Source organism: Eptatretus burgeri, chromosome 14, assembly GCF_056783735.1.
Source record: "Eptatretus burgeri isolate ZD-2024b chromosome 14, Ebu_testis_v1, whole genome shotgun sequence".
Taxonomy (NCBI): domain Eukaryota; kingdom Metazoa; phylum Chordata; class Myxini; order Myxiniformes; family Myxinidae; genus Eptatretus; species Eptatretus burgeri.
This window is the reverse complement of record NC_140974.1, coordinates 74,952,813-74,969,285: the sequence shown is the minus strand read 5'-3', so window position 1 is coordinate 74,969,285 and position 16,473 is coordinate 74,952,813. Positions and strand designations below refer to the sequence as shown.

General features: G+C 43.1%; 2 protein-coding genes across 12 annotated transcripts in view; one reads left to right on the top strand and one right to left on the bottom strand.

Moving 5' to 3' along the window:
- Positions 1 to 8,209, bottom strand: part of EXOSC2 (exosome component 2) — a 58,757-nt gene extending 50,548 nt beyond the window's left edge. The window contains exons 1-3 of the mRNA XM_085855711.1: positions 8,137 to 8,209; positions 7,172 to 7,337; positions 746 to 847 (exon numbers count right to left, since the gene is read on the bottom strand). Coding sequence (XP_085711837.1) covers positions 746 to 847; positions 7,172 to 7,337; positions 8,137 to 8,194 — 326 coding nt within the window. The 5' untranslated portion in view covers positions 8,195 to 8,209. The remainder of the gene's footprint in view (positions 1 to 745; positions 848 to 7,171; positions 7,338 to 8,136) is intronic.
- Positions 8,210 to 15,558: 7,349 nt separating this feature from the next.
- The window catches only part of LOC147013640 (rab GTPase-activating protein 1-like), a 337,271-nt gene continuing 336,356 nt past the window's right edge, over positions 15,559 to 16,473 (top strand). For 5 of the 11 annotated variants that reach the window (XM_085855699.1, XM_085855707.1, XM_085855695.1 and 2 more), the window contains exons 1-2: positions 15,562 to 15,749; positions 15,936 to 16,051. The gene's annotated coding sequence lies outside the window, so the exon portion shown is untranslated. Of the gene's footprint in view, positions 15,750 to 15,935; positions 16,052 to 16,473 lie in introns of all 11 variants that reach the window. The other 6 variants (XM_085855702.1, XM_085855700.1, XM_085855696.1 and 3 more) reach the window with 3 other exon arrangements.

The window sequence follows — 16,473 nt, the reverse complement described above, 5'->3', positions numbered from 1 at the left end:
TATATATATATATATATATACATATATATATATATATATATATATATATATATATATATATATACATATATATATATATATATATATATATACATATATATATATATATATATATATATATACATATATATATATATATATATATATATATATATATATATATATATATATATATATATATATATATATATATATATATATATACATATATATATACATATATATATATATATATATATATATATATATATATATACATAGAGATATGTAGTCATACATCGGCACAACCAACTTTCACAATATAGTACGAGTAAAAAAGCAAACTCATGAAAATGGATTAGATTGCTTTTCATGAGACATCAATATACATTTTTCTATTAATGATAAGGCTATTGGCAGATAATGGACAAATAACCACAATATATGAGCTCCTGCTTGAGCAGAGACATTCAAAGAGAGAAAGTACAAGATTTGAACCTGGGGTACAGCATGATCAAACAAATGCTTTTTGGCAATGCAAAAATCCCCAAAATAAATTCAATGATAATTACCAACAATGTATTTTATTTTGAGGAAGAGTAAAGGGAAAATAATAAGGATGATGGATAGAGAGAGAGAGAGAGGCAACCAAAACCCACCATCAATGAGAAAACACTGCTGGAATAAAAGAATATATGTGGCTGGAGTCTGGATCAGGAGATTCTCCTCAAGCAAGGCTTTATATCTTTGATGGTGTGATTCTTACCGAGTGTTTAGTGGTCGCACGCAGATCAGCCGATTGACTCTTTCTACGACACCGGCGACTGAAGCAACAAGGTGTTCGTCATCTGTATATGTACCGTGACCTCTGCAGCAAAAACAAAGACCATCAAATCCATGCTACAGACAAGCTACCTTTCTGCACGATTCTTGCCATTGGGTGATCTTTTCATCATGTACTCAAAGGGGTGGGTCAGTGCAAAATTTAACAAAGGAAGATTGAACAAAGGAAGAGAAGAGAGAAGGAGAGTAGGTTAAGTGAGTGAGTGTGGAATGTGAATTGAAGGAAGGAAGTTTGAAAGGAGTTAGGAGTAAGGGCAACCTTCGACATCAGAAAAATGGGCAACCTTCAAGGAACGAATTTGTGGGGTGAAAAGTAGGGATATTTCAGCGAGGTATAAATGTAGAAAATGCCTGGAGTTGGCTTAATGGTTAGGGTGGTGGGGCTTGGGATCATAGGATCCTCATTTAAAATCCCCCTCGGCTGTTGAATTAACACAAGGTGGGGTTGAATCTGCCTGTCATCCTTCCGAGGTCGGCAAAATGAGTGCCAGCATGCTGGAATCTTGTGTCGGAGTGGCGAATCTTGTGGAATTCGGAGTCGGAATCTTGTGGAATCCAGGATTGTGCCCAATAGCCAAGGACACTGCTTAGGCAGCACCAACGCTCTGAACAGAGTATGGTCCCAATGGATGGATGGATGGATGGATGGATGAAGGCAGAAAGAAAAAGAAAGAAACCAGGGTAAATGAGCAGGGAAGCAAGCAGTGCAATTAAGGATAAGCAAAAGGCATTCATAAAGTACAAAAAGACGGGACAAGAGTCCGATACATTAGTATCGGAGTAAACAGATGTCAGTTGAGGAAAAAAATTAATAATAATAATTAATTTTTATTTTTTTTTAAAACCTGGCAAATCAAAAGACAATTATTAAAACAACAAAAATTACAAAGACAAAAAAGAACGGTTCAAGCCTCCACGGAGAGAGGAGAGGAAAGCGGGGAGGAAGGGGAGAGGAGAGGAAAGAAGAGTGGGGGGAGAGAGAAGAGAGGAGAGAAAAGTGGGAGAGAGAGAAGAGAGGAGAGAAGAGTGGGGGGGAGAGAGAAGAATGGAGAGAAGAGTGGGGGGAGAGAGAAGAGTGGAGAGAAGAGTGGGGGAAGAGAGAAGAGTGGAGAGAAGAGTGGGGGAGAGAGAAGAGTGGAGAGAAGAGTGGGGGGAGAGAGAAGAGTGGAGAGAAGAGTGGAGAGAAGAGTGGGGGAGAGAGAAGAGTGGAGAGAAGAGTGGGGGAGAGAGAAGAGTGGAGAGAGAGGAGTGGGGGTGGGGGGAGAAGAGAGGAGAGAAGAGTGGGGGAGAGAGAGAGAGAGGAGAGAAGAGTCGGGGGAGAGAGAGGAGAGGAGAGAAGAGTGGGGGGATAGAGAGGAGACGGGACGCGCGAGGGTGGAGAGAGAGGAGACGGGACACGCGAGAGGATAGGAGAGGAGACGGAAGGTGCGAGAGGAGAGGAGAGGAGAAGAGACGCGTGAGAGGAGAAGAGAGGAGAGAAGAGTGGGGGGTGGGGGAGAAGAGAGGAGAGAAGAGTGGGGGAGAGAGAGGAGACGGGACGCGCGAGAGGAGAGGAGAGGAGATGGGATGCGTGAGGGGGAAGAGAGAGGAGACGGGACGCACGAGAGGATAGGAGAGGAGACGGAATGTGCGAGAGGAGAGGAGTGGAGACGAGATGCGCGAGAGGAGAGGAGAGGAGACGAGATGCGCGAGAGGAGAAGAGAGGAGACAGGACGCGCGAGAGGAGAGGAGAGGAGATGGAACGCGCGAGAGGAGAGGAGAGGAGACAGAACGCGCGAGAGGAGAGGAGAGGAGACAAGACGCGCGAGAGCAGAGGAGACGGGAGATGGGAAGGGATGTGAGCGGAGATGTAAGACAGGGGAGGCGATGTAGGAGAGGGGAGGCGATGTAGGAGAGGGGACGCGATGTAGGGGAGGGGAGGCGATGTAGGAGAGGGGGATGGGACGTTGGCGAGGGGACGGGACGAAGGAGCGGAGCCGGGAAGTACGTGAGGGGTTGGGATGTCGGAGATGGGAAGTAGGAGGGGGATGGGATGTTGGAGGGGGCGGAATGTTGGAGGAGGGATGGGATGTAGGAGAGGAGAGGGGATGGGATATCGGAGGGGCGGATGGGATGTATGAGGGGGGATGGAATGTAGGAGGAGGCGTGGGATGTAGGGGGGTAGGAAGTAGGAGTGGGGATGGAATGTAGGAGGGGGGATGGGATGTATGAGGGGGATGGGATGTATGAGGGGGGATGGGATGTATGAGGGGGGATGGGATGTATGAGGGGGGATGGGATGTATGAGGGGGGATGGGATGTATGAGGGGGGATGGGATGTATGAGGGGGGATGGGATGTAGGAGGAGGCGTGGGATGTAGGGGGGTATGGGATGTAGGAGTGGGGATGGGATGTATGAGGGGGGATGGGATGTATGAGGGGGGATGGGATGTATGAGGTGGGGATGGGATGTATGAGGGGGGATGGGATGTATGAGGGGGGATGGGATGTATGAGGGGGGATGGGATGTATGAGGGGGGATGGGATGTATGAGGGGGGATGGGATGTATGAGGGGGGGATGGGATGTATGAGGGGGGATGGGATGTATGAGGGGGGGATGGGATGTATGAGGGGGGATGGGATGTATGAGGGGGGGATGGGATGTATGAGGGGGGATGGGATGTATGAGGGGGGATGGGATGTATGAGGGGGGATGGGATGTATGAGGGGGGATGGGATGTATGAGGGGGGATGGGATGTATGAGGGGGATGGGATGTATGAGGGGGGATGGGATGTATGAGGGGGGATGGGATGTATGAGGGGGGATGGGATGTATGAGGGGGGATGGGATGTATGAGGGGGGATGGGATGTATGAGGGGGGATGGGATGTATGAGGGGGGATGGGATGTATGAGGGGGGATGGGATGTATGAGGGGGGGATGGGATGTATGAGGGGGATGGGATGTATGAGGGGGGATGGGATGTATGAGGGGAGATGGGATGTATGAGGGGAGATGGGATGTATGAGGGGAGATGGGATGTATGAGGGGGAGATGGGATGTATGAGGGGGAGATGGGATGTATGAGGGGAGATGGGATGTATGAGGGGAGATGGGATGTATGAGGGGAGATGGGATGTATGAGGGGAGATGGGATGTATGAGGGGGAGATGGGATGTATGAGGGGGAGATGGGATGTATGAGGGGAGATGGGATGTATGAGGGGAGATGGGATGTATGAGGGGAGATGGGATGTATGAGGGGGAGATGGGATGTATGAGGGGAGATGGGATGTATGAGGGGAGATGGGATGTATGAGGGGAGATGGGATGTATGAGGGGAGATGGGATGTATGAGGGGAGATGGGATGTATGAGGGGAGATGGGATGTATGAGGGGAGATGGGATGTATGAGGGGAGATGGGATGTATGAGGGGGAGATGGGATGTATGAGGGGGAGATGGGATGTATGAGGGGGAGATGGGATGTATGAAGAGTGTCCGGAGCACAATCGAAAGTGCTGCACCATTTGAGTATGTACTAAATAGAAAACTGCTGGTATGGAGCAGTAAAACGAATCTTCGAAATATATCGGAAAGGAAGAGTCGGAGGAATGCAGTTCAAGTGAGAGGAGGTAAAAGTCCGTAGTAAAAGCTGCAGGTGGGGTGCATGGGATAAGGAGAGTTGTGGTTTGAGGGGCGGTAGAGTGGTGTAAAGGGGAGGTAGAGTGGCGTAAAGGGAAGGTAGAGTGGCGTAAAGGGAAGGTAGAGTGGCGTAAAGGGGAGGTAGCGTGGCGTAAAGGGGAGGTAGAGTGGCGTAAAGGGAATGTAGAGTGGCGTAAAGGGAAGGTAGAGTGGCGTAAAGGGGAGGTAGAGTGGCGTAAAGGGGAGGTAGTCGCATAAAGGGGAAGTAGAGTGGCGTAAAGGGAAGGTAGAGTGGTGTAAAGGGAAGGTAGAGTGGTGTAAAGGGAAGGTAGAGTGGTGTAAAGGGAAGGTAGAGTGGTGCAAAGGGAAGGTAGCGTGGTGTAAAGGGAAGGTAGCGTGGTGTAAAGGGAAGGTTGAGTGGCGTAAAGGGGAGGTAGTCGCGTAAAGAGAAGGTAGAGTGGTGTAAAGGGAAGGTAGAGTGGTGTAAAGGGAAGGTAGAGTGGTGTAAAGGGAAGGTAGAGTGGTGTAAAGGGAAGGTAGAGTGGTGTTAAGGGAAGGTAGCGTGGTGTAAAGGGAAGGTAGAGTGGCATGAAGGGGAGGTAGCGTGGTGTAAAGGGAAGGTAGCGTGGTGTAAAGGGAAGGTAGCGTGGTGTAAAGGGAAGGTAGCGTGGTGTAAAGGGAAGGTAGCGTGGTGTAAAGGGAAGGTAGCGTGGTGTAAAGGGAAGGTAGCGTGGTGTAAAGGGAAGGTAGCGTGGTGTAAAGGGAAAGCAGAGTGGTGTAAAGGGAAGGTAGCGTGGTGTAAAGGGAAGGTAGAGTGGTGTAAAGGGAAGGTAGAGTGGTGTAAAGGGAAGGTAGCGTGGTGTAAAAGGAAGGTAGCGTGGTGTAAAAGGAAGGTAGAGTGGTCTAAAGGGCAGGTAGTCGCGTAAAGGGGAGGTAGAGTGATGTAAAGGGAAGGTAGTGTGGTGTAAAGGGAAGGTAGCGTGGTGTAAAGGGAAGGTAGAGTGGTGTAAAGGGAAGGTAGCGTGGTGTAAAGGGAAGGTAGCGTGGTGTAAAGGGAAGGTAGCGTGGTGTAAAGGGAAGGTAGAGTGGTGTAAAGGGAAGGTAGCGTGATGTAAAGGGAAGGTATCGTGGTGTAAAGGGAGGGTAGAGTGCCGTAAAGGGAAGGTAGAGTGGTGTAAAGGGAAGGTAGAGTGGTGTAAAGGGAAGGTATCTTGGTGTAAAGGGAGGGTAGAGTGCTGTAAAGGGAAGGTAGAGTGGTGTAAAGGGAAGGTAGAGTGGCGTAAAGGGAAGGTAGAGTGGCGTAAAGGGAAGGTAGAGTGGCGTAAAGGGGAGGTAGAGTGGCGTAAAGGGGAGGTAGAGTGGCGTAAAGGGGAGGTAGAGTGGCGTAAAGGGGAGGTAGAGTGGCGTAAAGGGAATGTAGAGTGGCGTAAAGGGAAGGTAGAGTGGCGTAAAGGGAAGGTAGAGTGGCGTAAAGGGGAGGTAGAGTGACGTAAAGGGGAGGTAGAGTGGCGGAAAGGGGAGGTAGAGTGGCGGAAAGGGAAGGTAGAGTGGTGTAAAGGGAACATAGCGTGGTGTAAAGGGAAGGTAGAGTGGTGTAAAGGGAAGGTAGAGTGGTGCAAAGGGAAGGTAGCATGGTGTAAAGGGAAGGTAGAGTGGCGTAAAGGGGAGGTGGTCCCGTAAAGGGAAGGTAGAGTGGTGTAAAGGGAAGGTAGAGTGGTGTAAAGGGAAGGTAGAGTGGCGTGAAGGGAAGGTAGAGTGGCGTGAAGGGGAGGTAGAGTGGTGTAAAGGGAAGGTAAGTGGTGTACAGGGAAGGTAGTGGTGTAAAGGGAAGGCAGCGTGGTGCAAAGGGAAGGTAGCATGGTGTAAAGGGAAGGTAGCATGGTGTAAAGGGAAGGTAGAGTGGCGTAAAGGGGAGGTGGTCCCGTAAAGGGAAGGTAGAGTGGTGTAAAGGGAAGGTAGAGTGGTGTAAAGGGAAGGTAGAGTGGCGTGAAGGGAAGGCAGAGTGGCGTGAAGGGGAGGTAGAGGGGTGGAAAGGGAAGGTAAGTGGTGTAAAGGGAAGGTAGTGGTGTAAAGGGAAGGCAGAGTGGTGCAAAGGGAAGGTAGCATGGTGTAAAGGGAAGGTAGCATGGTGTAAAGGGAAGGTAGAGTGGCGTAAAGGGGAGGTGGTCCCGTAAAGGGAAGGTAGAGTGGTATAAAGGGAAGTTAGAGTAATGTAAAGGGAAGGTAGTTTGGTGTAAAGGGAAGGTAGAGAGGCGTGAAGGGCAGGTAGAGAGGCGTGATGGGAAGGTAGAGTGGCGTGAAGGGGAGGTAGAGTGGTGTAAAGGGGAGGTAGAGTGGTGTAAAGGGAAGGTAGTGGTGTAAAGGGAAGGCAGAGTGGTGTAAAGGGAAGGTAGCGTGGTGTAAAGGGAAGGTAGAGTGGTGTAAAGGGAAGGTAGCGTGGTGTAAAAGGAAGGTAGCGTGGTGTAAAGGGAAGGTAGCGTGGTGTAAAGGGAAGGTAGCGTGGTGTAAAGGGAAGGTAGCGTGGTGTAAATGGAAGGTAGCGTGGTGTAAAGGGAAGGTAGAGTGGTGTAAAGGGAAGGTAGCGTGGTGTAAAAGGAAGGTAGCGTGGTGTAAAGGGAAGGTAGCGTGGTGTAAAGGGAAGGTAGCGTGGTGTAAAGGGAAGGTAGCGTGGTGTAAATGGAAGGTAGCGTGGTGTAAAGGGAAGGTAGCCATTCAAACAACGGACCGCATGAATCCCGCGTCTGCAGTGATGACGTCTCCGGGGGTGACCAGGTGAGCCCTTCCATCCCCTTTCGCTACTTTCTGGGTTCCGGGAGCTCTGAGCGCCCGGGCGGGTCGGATGTCAATGGAGAGTTTCATGGGAGCGACGGCCATGGCTCGAGAACGAGTTACTGAGGGAATAACACAGGGCGAAAAAACACCGAGCAACGAACAACGATCCGGGGAGAATGGCGGAAATGATGTTCGGGTCTGTGGTGATGGGGGGGGGAGAAAGGAAGGAAGAGCGTTTGGAGAAATATGAGAAAAACGATTTAATCGCCGACACTTTGTATCAAGAAATAGCGTCAAAAATAAGAACGTAATGAATGAGTGAATCGTGAACGTAATGAATGAGTGATCGTGAACGTAATGAATGAGTGATCGTGAACGTAATGAATGAGTGATCGTGAACGTTTTGAATGAGTGAAGAGTGAACGTAAAGAATGAGTGAAGAGTGAACGTAATGAATGAGTGAAGAGTGAACGTTATGAATGAGTGAAGAGTGAACGTATGAATGAGTGAAGAGTAAACGTTATGAATGAGTGAAGAGTGAACGTAAAGAATGAGTGAAGAGTGAACGTTATGAATGAGTGAAGAGTGAACGTTATGAATGAGTGAAGAGTGAACGTTATGAATGAGTGAAGAGTAAACGTTATGAATGAGTGAAGAGTGAACGTAAAGAATGAGTGAAGAGTGAACGTATGAATGAGTGAAGAGTAAACGTTATGAATGAGTGAAGAGTGAACGTAAAGAATGAGTGAAGAGTGAACGTTATGAATGAGTGAAGAGTGAACGTTATGAATGAGTGAAGAGTGAACGTTATGAATGAGTGAAGAGTGAACGTTATGAATGAGTGAAGAGTGAACGTAAAGAATGAGTGAATCGTGAGAGAAAATAAGAAGAGAGCTCGATGGTGTTCAACAAGGATACCCAACACACGTGGAGGCCATTCAGCCCTCGATGCTGCACGGACACCGCACCAACCCATCCACACAAGATCAAAGGAGGAAAATAAAAAATTTTTTTAATTAATTAATGAAAAAATACTTATTTATTTATTTGTTTACTTTGGATAGTTTTTGTATTTTTTTTTTCCTTTTCTTTCCCTCAGGGGAGCCACCGATCTCCACACCCGGATTGGTCACGACGGCTCCGTGCGTGAAGCCACCGGAAGTGCACCGTCCGCCATCTTGTCTCCCCCAAAAGAGGCGAACTGTGGTAACACGCAACGTCGAACCGGGTACCGGGCCCGGCAGATTTTGCAAAATATATTTCTCCAAATATATTTCAATTTCTGTCTAATATTTTCATGGATTTTGAAGTAAATGACTGTTCCTATCACTCAATCGAATTCCGGACAATTCCCTTGGAGCTCCTTGGCAATTGCAAGGAGGGATTAATCCATATTATGAGGCCCGACACGGGGTTTGGTCGGGAAACAAACATAGGCCTAACATCCAAGTTACATTCGGCTCCAGGTCACTTCATCAATAACAAAACAAAACTAAAGTCATGTTTTTTTAATGTTATTTAAAATATGTTTTGTTATTTTAGACAATTTTATGTTATTCGACGTTTCTTAATGTTTTTAAGGATTTTTAACGTTTCCACTTTCTTACGTTTTTTAAGGGATTTAAAATTATTTATTTTCTTTTTTGCTGTTTTTAGTGTTTTTTTTTAAGGTTAGGTTTTCCTCGACATTTTTTGTAGCAGGGGAGGGCAAAAATGGTAGGGGGGGAAATTTGGTTCAACATAAGTGGGAGGGTCAAAACTTTTAATGTACAAAAGAGAGTGTGGGGGAGGGGAAAGGATTTTTTTTTGTTTGTGGGGAAAATTTGTTTTCGCAGAGGCAAGCGATTTTGGGGAAGGCATATGTGAATAAATTTCCAAACTTAAAGGGTTTAATTTGTTGGTTTTTCATCTGTCAGTCTCCAAAATAAGAGGTGTACCATTACATTCCCAGGGGGGCATGGAAGTTTTTATGGTTTAAAAAAATATCTTCTCCCATTAGTCGAGACCCCCCCCCCCCCCAAAAAAAGATCCTCACCCAATTCTGCATAAAGGTATACATATAAAAACTTATTCTGCCTGACCCAAACTACCATCCCCACCCCCCAATAGGCTTACATATTATTTCATTGCCCTTAACATTTACAGAACACTTTCAAAGAAATGAATTGGCCTAATGCAAAACATGCATGTAAATAATGAGATGAAAATCACATAAAAGCTTGATGAGTTAAATTGCTTTAATTTCAAGATGCAGTACCTCTTACAACAAATATCAAAAAGACAACATTTACATCGTACACTATGTAGATTCATTCGAAAACTTTACCACATACGTACATGGAAACCAGTAATGTCGTACATGGAAACCAAACATACGTACATGGAAAACATGACATTTTTTTAATGTCATGAACAAACCTTGGTTCATCACGGATGATGAAGGTTGTGGTCAAGTTTCATCGAAATTGTGTGTGTGGTTTCAGAAAAGAAAGCAAATACAATTTTGGGGGGCAACCCCCCTCCCCGTATAACCCCTGAGACCCCAATTATTTTTAATGTCGTGAACAAACTTTGGTATATCACGGGTGGTGAAGATGGTGGTCAAGTTTCATCGGAATTGTATGTGTAGTTTTTGGAGAAGAAAGCAAATACTTATTTTGGGGGGCAACCCACATTAAACCCTTTCAGAGCCCAATTTCTCGAATGTCATGATCAAACTTTGGGACGTCATGGGTGATGAAGGATATCATGAAGTTTCATCGGAATTGTGTGTATCGTTTGAGAAGAAAGCAAATACCTCTTTGGGGAGGTAACCCACTCCCCCCCCCCTGTAAACCACCTCTGTAGACCCCATCAGACCTCCTTTTTTAATGCCATCAAGGGTGATGAAGGTTGTGGTCAAATTTCATTAAAATCGTATGTGTAGTTTCTGAGAAATTGCAACTATATGTGGATGGACGGACGACGTGCCATCCCATAAGCTCCCCGGAATTACTTTACAGGTGAGATAAAAACCATCCCTGGGAATATTATTACAAACGAACTACAGCTGGAAGCTGTCCGGGGCTCAGTGACGATCCTGAAGAGAGCACTCGGAACAAAGCTTTGGGAACAGAAAACTTCACATCTTGGTCCATGAATAATGACACCTTACGGAAATGAAAGTGGATGCTTTGAGCCTGCCCTGGGAGGAATCCATTCCTCATTCTGAAACCTGCATATGTAGGTACCAATCAACACACACACACACACACACACACACACACACACACACACACACACACACACACACACACACACACACACACACACACACACACACACACACACACACACACACACACACACACACACACACACACACACACGCACACACACACACACACACACACACACACACACACACACACACACAAACACACACACACACACACACACCTGGGGCATGAGCATTCAAAACCAACAGCTCGTACATGCAGTGACCTTTGCACCCCACCTGTCGGCTTCAAATATGATTTATACATTCTGCAGTCCCCTCAACAGGGGTGAAAGATTGGGGACCAGGGGGAGGGTTGGGAGAGAGATAGAGGAAGGGAAGGGTCAGAAAGAGGGATGGGGTGGGAGAGAGGGGGTAGGGTTGGGAGTGAGAGGGGTGAGGGATTCCGGCAGATGTGATGTCCAGTTTATCGTCCATCTGAGAGATGAATCACCCTGCCTCTAAAACACCGGGAGGACAGTTTCTAGCTGGGTTGGGATTCAAATCCTGGCTGCACAGAGTGAGCATGTGTACCTCTCGATTTTCTTGCCGTGATATGTCGATTCCTTACTTCAGAACTGAAAATATGTTTTGTTCGTGTAGAACCACGGTATCGCAATTGAAAGTTGAAGAACGTGCCAAGTGGCTTTGCCACGCAATGCACAAAACGTTTGAAGAAACTTATGAAAGCGAAACGTTTAATTATTATTTGTATTTATCTACGCCAAAGTGACGGGTCATATAACATCGTAAAAAACGGGAAACGTCGGAAAATAATATTTCACATGTTTCAGAGAGGCGGCCACCGCCTGTTGTACCAAAGAACAACACGTGGCCAACGTCGGTGAGTAGCCCTGAACTTTGTTCATGTCGATCTATACACAGTATTCAGTGACAGTGTGAACATTGTAGAGCGCTGCCTTAAGCACTCCGATGAAAGGGTTGATAAACGGCTCATGACACACAATTAGCAATCACCGAACTATCATTTAAACATACACCTCCTGGAGACACCCGAAATGTCTGAATTGGACAAATGAACACTTTTCTAGGAGTCGGAACTGCTTGTAAGTTTGATTCGGGAGATTAAATTTTGAAATTCTGCTTAGTTTAAGAGATACTCGCGGTGATCGCATGTGCGGAATTGAAATAAAGCAATGAACGCTGACGACTCCGGGCGTTCATAAGCATTGCAATGTACCCAGCAATCCGTAGCTATGATGAACAGGCATTTGATAACATGAGTGAGGAAAATGAAAACAAAAACTTCATCGTTAAGAAATCGTTGTGGCCTGTTTCAAGTCAAGGCATGGTCGAGCAGGCCAAAAAACATGGCGGCTTCAGACCCCAGCAAGGGAACTCAGGAAATGTTTAAAAACCCCAGACAGCAAGGTGGCCGAGGATTGCCTGATCAAGGATATCATGAAATAAGGCCGTTAATTATCTTCAAACGGGGTGTTTTCATTAATACAATGCCATTAATTATCTACAAAAGGGGTATTTTAATTAATATAATGCCTTTAATCATCTTCAACCGGGGTGTTTTAATTAATACAAGGCCGTTAATTATCTTCAAAAGGGGTGTTTTAATTAATACAATTCCGTTAATCATCTTCAAAAGGGGTATTTTAATTAATATAATGCTGTTAATTATCTTCAAATGGGGTGTTTCAATTAATACAATGCCATTAATCATCTTCAAAATGGGTATTTTAATTAATATAATGCTGTTAATTATCTTCAAAAGGGGTGTTTCAATTAATACAATGCCATTAATTATCTTCAAAAGAGATGTTTTAATTAATATAATTCCATTAATCATCTTCAAAAGGGGTATTTTAATTAATATAATGCTGTTAATTATCTTCAAACGGGGTGTTTTAATTAATACAATGCCATTAATTATCTTCAAAAGAGATGTTTTAATCAATATAATTCTGTTAATCATCTTCAAAAGAGGTATTTTAATTAATATAATGCCATTAATTATCTTCAAAGGAGTGTTTTAATTAATATAATGCCGTAATTATTTTCAAAAGGAGTGTTTTAATTAATATAATGCTGTTAATTATCTTCAAATGAGGTGTTTCAATTAATACAATGCCATTAATTATCTTCAAAAGAGGTGTTTTAATTAATATAATTCCGTTAATCATCTTCAAAAGGGGTATTTTAATTATCTTCAAACGGGGTGTTTTAATTTATATCCGTTAATCATCTTCAAAAGAGGTGTTTTAATTAATATGATTGCGTAAATCTACTTCAAAAGGGGTATTTTAATTGTCTTCAAACGGGGTGTTTTCATTTATAAAATCTGTTAATCATCTTCAAAAGAGGTGTTTTAATTAATATAATTCCGTTAATCATCTTCAAAAGGGGTATTTTAATTAATATAATGCCATTAATTATCTTCAAAAGGAGTGTTTTAATTAATATAATGCCGTTAATTATTTTCAAAAGGAGTGTTTTAATTAATATAATGCCGTTAATTATCTTCAAAAGGAGTGTTTTAATTATCTTCAAAAGAGTGTTTTAATTAATATAATGCCGTTAATCATCTTCAAAAGGGGTGTTTTAATTAATACAACGCCGTAATTATCTTCAAAAGTGGTGTTTTAATTAATACAATTCCGTTAATCATCTTCAAAAGGGGTATTTAATTAATATAATGCTGTTAATTATCTTCAAACGGGGTGTTTTAATTAATACAATGCCGTTAATTATCTTCAAAAGAGGTGTTTTAATTCATATAATTCCATTAATCATCTTCAAAAGGGGTATTTTAATCAATATAATGCTGTTAATTATCTTCAAAAGGAGTGTTTTAATTAATATAATGCTGTTATATTAATAGTAGAAAATCTTCGAATCGTAGAAAAATCGTGCAAATTATGATATAAGCATCAAATTTGGCATTTCTGTTCTGCAGGGCTTTCTGATCAAATCTGCCGAATTGGCCATTTGAAAATCCAAATTTTGAAAAATTTGAAAAAAAAAAAAACTTCAAAAAAATTTGAAGTCACAGCTGGCTGAAATTCTTGAAGCACAAGTGAACATCCCAGACAGAGAAACAAGGGGAGATGCAGTCATCATTGATGGCTCAGTACTTATCAATGCCCTACCTCCACGCACTTCAAAGATATTTGATGACGATGCTAAAGAAGACATCATCCCAAAGGTGGAATCCTATGGTGCCAGGTACGGGAGGGTGGACATAGTGTTTGATGTGTACAAGAAGTCAAGTCTGAAGTCCGAGGCAAGGTCGAAAAGGGGGCAAGGAATCAGAAGAAGAGTGACAGGAACAAGTAAGACCCCAAGTAACTGGAGAAGCTTTCTTCAAGATGACAGCAACAAGACTGAGCTGTTTCACTTCCTTGCGGAAAAGATGTGTGAAGCACAGACGACAAGCACAGTCATTGTCACAAAAGGAGAAGATGCCATTAGCAACACAAGGAAGTCACTGGATGCTGTGTCTCCATGTTGTCATGAAGAAGCTGACACTCGAATATTTGTACACACCAGGGATGCAACGACGGATGGTAGCAAGTCCATTATCATTAAGGCTAATGACACGGACGTACTAGTCATAGCAATATCTGTACTGCCATCCTTACAGGAACTAGGTCTTGAGAACATGTGGATTGCCTTTGGCCAAGAAGCCAAGGCACGATGGATTCCAGTCCAAGAGGTAGTTTCTGCAATAGGGCCTGAGAAAGCTAGAGGGATCCCATACTTCCATGCGTTCACTAGATGTGACGTCGTGTCTGCCTTCCGTGGTAAAGGGAAGAAAACTGCATGGCAGACTTGGAACATCTTTGATGATGTTTCTGAAACATTCACCAATCTCAGCCAGCATCCAACATTGATTTGTGATCTTGACTTTTTTGAAGTTTTTTTTTTTTTTCAAATTTTTCGAAATTTGGATTTTCAAATGGCCAATCAGGAAGATTTGATTAGAATCCCCTGGAGAACAAATGTGCCAAATTTGATGCTTGTATCATCATTTGCACGATTCCTCTCAAAAATTGCTGTTATCTGCCCCACTAAACCCTCTTCCTTCAATTTAATTTTTTTTATTTTACAAAAGTTATTTTATTACTAATCATAGTAATATATATGTATATATATATATATATATATACATATATATATACATATATATATATATATATATATATATATATATATATATATATATATATATATATATATATATATGTATGTATATATATATATATATATATATATATATATATATATATATATATATGTATATATATATATGTATATATATATATATATATATATATATATATATGTATATATATATATGTATATATATATATATATATATATGTATATATATATATATATATATATATATGTATATATATATATATATATATATATATATATATATGTATATATATGTATATATATATATATATATATATATATATATATATATATATATATATATATATATATATATATATATATATATATATATATATCCCCTGGTTATGTTTGTGCTTGCAGTTCATCACCTGTATTCCTCATGTTTATTACCTCTGCCACCGAAGGTGAAGGAGGTTATCTTTTCACCCCTTTCTCTCTGTGTGTCTGTCTGTCTGTGTGCAGGACATCTCTTGTGGACGGATTCGAGTGAAATTTTATGGACAAGTTAGGTGTGTGACAAGGACTAATTGATTCGATTTTGATGAAGATTTAAATCCAGATACAATAATTATTTAGTTTTTTAAGTGATTATTCACCATTGAGAGATAGGGCCAAAAACGATACGTAGCACGATATCTCAAAAATGTATTGGGCCCGATATGTTCTCGTGGATCAGGCATTGCGTAGTGGAGGTATGTGCTCTACCGATTGCCCTTCTATTTATAAACTGTTACATTGAATTAATATGTAATGTAGAGTATAGTGGAGGCCTGATGCGCCAAATGTCCTCCTCCTGTGTTCAGGTTCTTCATCTGACATCATCCTGTGAACTGTCCATCATGTTTCCCTCAAACTGCTATATCCGACTCAACCTGACTACAGTATAGAAGCCAAACCAGTTCTCCGTGTCAAGGCATCGCCTGAAAAGGCAGGCAGGGAGGGTGTGGTGTCAAACCGATGGAATACATACATAGTGTTTGTCCATCATTCTCTCCATTTGTACCTTGAAGTAAATACAAAGATATTATATTGATAGACCAAAGAACGTTATTGTAACAAACGGATGAAAGAGAGAGAGAGAGGGAGGGAGAGATTGGTAAGTGTTGGTGATTACTCACTTTTTCCTCGTTTGTGCTTTTCCTCCTCCACATTTCATCATCTTTTGTGAATCCCTCACACGTCAACTTGTTCATTATTGATGAGGTCGAGTACCCCCTGTTTACATAAATATTCAGCAATTCAAACACTGAACAGTACACCTGATCATGGACTCTGCATACAGGTGTCTAAGAGTACCTCGTTTTAAGCACCACTCAACCCCGGTTTGAACAGATCCCGGAATTCCCACAATCCACGTCCACGGTCGAGCCGTGTTGAGGGAAAAACTCCCATTTACAGGTAACCAGAATTTTCGAAGGAAGTAGATGTTTCTTTCCCGGCAATGTTTGACGAAGGATACCATTGCTTTTCCCTTGACAAATTATACTTGGAACTTTTTGTTTGGGAAAAAAAGCGACATGGGAATATTGAAGGATGGCGAAAGCAAAAGAGAAGCCCATTCGTCACGTGGTTCATCAGTGTTGCGATGTGTGGGTACTTCCACCCAACCTGCATTGGCCTGCTTTGGGAAAGAGTGCAAAAATAGGGGTCAACTCGAATTGGCCATTCAAGCAGGTCGGTTAAATCGACATGGAAACACACGGAAGTGAGAGCCAGGCTTACAACCCAACTTGAGTGTTGCATGGAAACACACAGCAGGCCCAGCAGGGTTTCCTACCCGACTTGAGTGGTGCATGGAAACACACAGTAAGCCCAGTCAG